Source organism: Coregonus lavaretus, assembly GCF_964263955.1.
Source record: "Coregonus lavaretus genome assembly, chromosome: 6".
Lineage (NCBI taxonomy): Eukaryota > Metazoa > Chordata > Actinopteri > Salmoniformes > Salmonidae > Coregonus > Coregonus lavaretus.
Genome location: NC_139993.1, coordinates 53,926,048 through 53,932,177, shown reverse-complemented (window position 1 = coordinate 53,932,177; position 6,130 = coordinate 53,926,048). Strand labels below are relative to the sequence as shown.

Genomic DNA, 6,130 nt, shown 5'->3' with positions numbered 1-6,130 from the left:
CTCTTACAATGAATAAACATCTATCCAATCAGGATGCTCTTACAATAAACATCTATCCAATCAGGATGCTCTAACAGCACTATCCAATCAGAGTTGGGCGACTGAACCAGCTGACCTCACGGCAAAACGTAATCTAAGGACTTCTAGCAACAAATCAAGGAGCCAATAGTGAATCTCACTGAAATGCTGTTGGCAACACTGCTACTGCAAGCAGGACAGGGCAGGGGACATTCTGTTTCAGAAGAACACACACTGTTTTATTGCTACACATTTACTGGAATTTACTGGAATGACAGAAGGAAGATTCTGGAAGTTATAAGCATCATTTATCCACTTTAATATAAACACACAGCAAACTGGACTCCAATGCAGCGGAAGGTGTCATCATGCGTCCAACAATACTGTTGGCCAATGCTGAACCCCAACTGATACAAGGCAATGCCCCATCTCTAAGATAATAGCTGTCCTTCTTAAATTCAAAGTTTTGTACATTTAAAAAGCTGTAATAAAGACTACTTCACTTTGCAATAGACAATGTGGTCTGGCAGTTTGTATTGGAGGAATATGGTCCAGGAAACGGAATATGGTCTAGTCTGTGACAGACATTCTTGGCAGAATTACATTGATATAGAAAAGGGATGAAATCTACATGCTTAGATAAAATCTACATCTATCTGAAAGGCGATAGAATTATAACACTTTCAGTAAACTCTGCCTGTAGAATGGTCGGTCGGTAAGGCAACAGCTCTGATATAAGATGCATAAGAGGTAGGGTTGCACAATTCTGGTAACTTTCCCCAAAATCGCAGGTTTTCCGGAAATCCTGTTTGTAGGATTCCTGGATTTCCATCTTATTCATTCCTAATTCCAAGTATCTTCCAACCGGGATTTCTGAAAAACCTGTGCATTTTGGGAAAGTTACTGGAATTTTGCAACCATAATAAGATGGATAGAAGGGTCAACCTAAGGTGAAGTGAAGGACAGTTTAGGTTAGGAAAGGTAAAGGAATGGTTAGGTTAGGTAAGGTAAGGTAAAGGAATGGTTAGGTAAGATAAGGTAAGGTGAATGAATAGTTAGGTAAGGTAAGGTAAGGTGAAGGAATGACAAGGTAAGGTAAGGTAAGGTAAGGAAAGGAAAGGAAAGGAAAGGAAAGGAAAGGAAAGGAAAGGAAAGGAAAGGAAAGGAAAGGAAAGGAAAGGAAAGGAAAGGAAAGGAAAGGAAAGGAAAGGAAAGGAAAGGTAAGGTAAGGTAAGGTAAATGAATGGTTAGGTAAGGTAAGGTAAGGTAAGGTAAGTTGAATGAATGGTTAGGAAAGGTAAAAGAATGGTTAGGTAAGATAAGGTAAGGTGAATGAATAGTTAGGTAAGGTAAGGTAAGGTGAAGGAATGACAAGGTAAGGTAAGGTAAGGTAAGGTAAGGTAAGGTAAGGTAAGGTAAGGTAAGGTAAGGTAAGGTAAGGTAAGGTAAGGTAAGGTAAATTAATGGTTAGGTAAGGTAAGGTAAGGTAAGTTGAATGAATGGTTAGGAAAGGTAAAGGAATGGTTAGGTAAGGTAAGGTAAGGTGAAGGAATGGTTAGGTTAGGTAAGGTAAAGGAATGGTTAGGTTAGATAAGGTGAAGGAATGGTTAGGTAAGGAAGACCAAGGAATGGTTACATAAGGAGAAAGGAATTTCTAGGTAAAGTAAGATGAAAACAATGTAATGCGAGTGAAATTTGCATGGTACAGATTTTTGATCTTTGACTAGAAGAAATTGTGGTCTGCTAGCCCGGCTGGCCAGTCACCAAAATCCTTGAGTTCCATCTCCTCACAGAGAGAGAAAGGACTGGGTCCAGGACTATTTCTCTGTCTGTCTGTACCGTGGAACCACATTCTCTCTGAGAGGGGGACCTAGTGAAAGTCCAGTAAAGTGGAACCCGCTTCTTCTTTCTCATCCCTATTTCACTCTCACTTTCAGTCCCTTTCTATCTGCTCCACTCTATCTCTCTCTTGATCTCTACTCTCATCTCACTTTCAGTCCCTTTCTATCTGCTCCACTCTATCTCTCTCTTGATCTCTACTCTCTATCTGTCAAGGAGGATTCCTTGGTCACTATGGAGTCAGTCTCCATGTCAGCCACTCACTCACACCCTCATCGCCGTGGGAACAGCCACAGAGGGCAGGTAGAGGATGGTGCTGTTGGTGGAGGTGGTTGCTGCAGAGGCCGTGCCGGGGGTGAGGTTTCGCATCGTGGCATAGGGGGTCACGTTGGGGGCAGGGCTCAGTTTGGTGCAGATGTTGCTAATGGTTGAACGGTTGAACGGACTTGTCCGGGAACGATCCAGGTTCCTGGGCTGGTGCTGTGACCCCCTGCCGGGGATCCGCCCCTCCAGGAAGTAGGTGAGCATCTGTCCTTTGCCCTTGACGCTGACTTTGCCGCGACACACAAAGTCATAGTGACCCTTGATGATGCGCTGCACATCTTCTGTCACCTGTGGGTAATGTAGGACACATGGTAACAAACAACAACTGAATGATCACCTGCATATTGTGTGTGTGTGTGTGTGTGTGTGTGTGTGTGTGTGTGTGTGTGTGTGTGTGTGTGTGTGTGTGTGTGTGTGCGTGTGTGCGTGCGTGCGTGACTGAGAGTGTGTGTGTGCGTCTGTGTGCGTGTGTGTCCGTCTGTGTATCTGTGTGCGTCTGTGTGCGTGAATCTGTGTGCGTCTGTGTGTGTCTGTACATTTGTGTGTGTTTGGGGTGCTGTACCTGTATCTTGCCCGGTAGTCCGGTGGTGTCCATCCTGCTGGCCACGTTGACTGTGTTCCCCCAGATATCATACTGAGGCCTCCGCGCTCCAATCACTCCTGCTACCACTGGACCCACGTTAATACCTACACACACACACACACACACACACACACACACACACACATACACGCACAATGAAAATACATACATAATACATATCAGTATGATCCTCACTGTGGTTCACACAAATCTACAACGCCAAGTTTCTGCAGTCACACACATGCACATGCACACGCACACACACACACACACACACAGAGTCTGCAGACAGTATGGAATACTCGTTACCACAAACACAAAGTCATAATTATGGTTTAACCCTGCCTATTTCCACAATTTATCTTCTTAAAATCTGATTTTGAACCTAAGCCTAACCGTAACCCTAACCTTAACCACACTGCTAAACTTATGCCTAACCCTACCCTCAAATTAATGTAATTATTTTAATGTGGTAACTAGTGACAACCCCTCAGGTCTCTCTGTAACACGCTTCCTGTCACAAGGCTCTTTCAGTGACGCGTTTGAACGGACCGATGGAACACAGAGGAGATGGTGCTGACGGACAGCTAGTTAGTGTCAAAGGTCACAACTTTACGCATTGACTCTCACAAAAAACTGTGTGTGTGTGTTTTGACTCACCCACTCTCAAGACAAAGTCGTTGTAAGACTGGTAGTTGATGGCATCCAGTACATCAAACATCTCAACAGCAAAATCTGCCACTGTGCATAAGTGTGAGGAGGTGGACTTTTTAGCCTTGGAATCACAAGACAAGAAGAGAGAAATAAATACAAAATGGCACTCACTCATTTTTATCCCCAGGTCACATACTGTAAGTTGCACATTCCGTACAGCTATGAAGGAAGTTATCTAATGCAGCCCATATCATGAGGATTTAAAATAATGCCGGCTCACGAACAGTGTTGTTTGCATAAAGTTTGCATTTATGTCTCAAAATGAAAGCTTTGTTTGTCCACCTTAGAGGATCTCACTCACTCACTCTCTCACTCTCTCACTCTCTCACTATATTTATATATAGAATCTGAGGACCCTTGGATTTGGGTCTCCAGAAGCGGTTTGTATTGAGGTCACACCACATTTTCACACACACTCTGTATGCTATGCTGTAGTTAAGTGTACCTTGGAGCCAGTGGTAGGCACCAGGCCTACTGCAGCCATGTATGTGCTGCCGATAGTTTTGATCTTCTCAATGTCCTTATAGCACTCTTTATCCATCAGCTATAGGCAGAGAGAGAGAGAGAGAGAGAGAGAGAGAGAGAGAGAGAGAGAGAGAAAGGAAAATAGATAAATAATTATATATACTGTAGGTTTACAGGGAGTTATTAGAGAGATGTGACTAGTAAGCATTATAAATAACAAACCAGAGTTGGGTTCATTCGAATTGAAGTCAGTCAATTCAGGAAGTGATTTGATTTTAAAAACCAGAAATCAACTAACTTTAGACATACATAGCTTCTCTTTTTAGGTTAATTGAAAATTCATTAAAAATAGATGTAAAAAATGCAAGTATGGAATTAGAAAAAATTTTAAGGTTTCTTTCCTGAATTGACTGCCTTCAATTAAAACTGACCCAAACCCTGTTATCAACTTTCAGCCAAAACAACCTCCTCCCCACATTCATATCTTCCTCTCCCTGAAGAGAGCAGAACTGTATGATCACGCCACTACTCTAATCTCTGACCAGCTAATGTCAACACTGTCAGTACACATGGAACAGTAGAAAGTGAAAGTAGAGGAGATGTTGGGCCACATCCCTATGCACTACATTTGACCAGGGCCCATAGGACTCTGGTCAAAAGTAGTGGACTATAAAATAAATAAGGTTAGATAGGGCTCTGGTCAAAAGCAGTGCACTGTATAGGGAATAGGGTGCCATTTGGGATGCCTCACCTCGTCAAAGTCTGCAATGATCTCGTTGAGCAGCCTGAGACACTCCACTCCCATGTTGTTGCCGTCCAGCTCGATGTAGAAGTCATTGAAATTAGCGATGGAGGCAAACAGCACTCCTACCTGACTATACGACTGGTAGTACAGGTCCTAACATAGATTCAGACAGGGAACCTGGCCGTTAGATAGGACTATTACACAGGTATTAACAGGTCCTGGGACAATTTTTTAGAAAGGGTTAAAGGAAAAGTTCATCACCCTGAAAGAACAGTTATTACAGAGTTAATGGTACCAGTCCTAGATCAGAGAGGCAGAAAGGGAGATACACAGGTTACATACACAGGTCCTGGGACAGTTGTTACATGGTTATAACAGTACAGGTTCTAAAACAGGCAGGCAGCTAGGTAGACAGGGAACAAGACTTACATAGGGCTATTGCACAGGTATTAACAGGTCCTGGGTTAACAATACATGTCATAGAACAGATACAAGGAACTAAAAGTTAGATAGGGCTAATACACAGATATGAGCAGGTCCTAGGACAGTTGTTACAGACAGAGGGTTAACAGTACATGTCCTAGAATAGAGGTAGACATGCAACCAGAGCTAGATAGGGCTATTACACTGGTCCTGGGACAGTTGTTACAGGGGTGGCAGAACAGGTCCTAGAGTGCCCTGGCATATTGGTACAGTGCATTGATGGACATAGGGATACATGGGATCAAGATGTTGTAACCATTCTACAACATTCCAGGGTTTAAGGGTCACCACTGTTCCCGGTATCCCTATGTCAATCAATGCACTGTACCAATATGCCAGGGCGCTGTAGGAACTGTACTGTTAACCCTATGTAAAAACTGTCATCTCTCTCCCTTGCTCTAGGACCTGTTATACCACCTCTATAACAACTGTCCCAGGGTCACTTCCTGGTTCCACTGTTTACAAAACAATCCTATCCTCGTGACGGGAATACACATGTCCTGGTTGGGAAGTCTACAGGATGTTTGATTTAAGCACTTCCTGTTCCTGAGAGGGGAGAGGGTGAGGGGCCTGGGAGAGGAACAGACATCAGTAGAACGGATATTGATCAATCAGTGGACACAGCAACGGAGAACCTGTCAGATAATAATAATATGCCATTTAGCAGACGCTTTTATCCAAAGCGACTTACAGTCATGCGTGCATAATTTTTTTGGTGTATGGTTGGTCCCGGGGATCGAACCCACTACCCTGGCGTTACAAGCGCCGTGCTCTACCAGCTGAGCTACAGAGGACCACATCATATCACACCTCAACCAAACCACTTCCAAACCGTAACCAAACCACAACCAAACATCAACCACAACCACAACTAAACCACAATCAAATCTCAAACAAATATCAACCACAACCGCAACCAAATCACAACCAAACTGCAACCAAACCGCAACAACCATACA

At 43.5% G+C, this 6,130-nt stretch overlaps 1 protein-coding gene across 1 annotated transcript in view; it reads right to left on the bottom strand.

Annotated features, from left to right (window-relative positions):
* Nucleotides 1–2,121: 2,121 nt before the first annotated feature.
* The window catches only part of LOC311131073 (adenylate cyclase type 1-like), a gene marked incomplete at both ends in the record, with an annotated part of 60,222 nt that continues 56,213 nt past the window's right edge, over nt 2,122–6,130 (bottom strand). The window contains 5 exons of the mRNA XM_084163889.1: nt 2,122–2,469; nt 2,744–2,868; nt 3,425–3,539; nt 3,924–4,022; nt 4,695–4,841. Of these exons, the coding sequence (XP_084020015.1) occupies nt 2,122–2,469; nt 2,744–2,868; nt 3,425–3,539; nt 3,924–4,022; nt 4,695–4,841 (834 nt within the window). The remainder of the gene's footprint in view (nt 2,470–2,743; nt 2,869–3,424; nt 3,540–3,923; nt 4,023–4,694; nt 4,842–6,130) is intronic.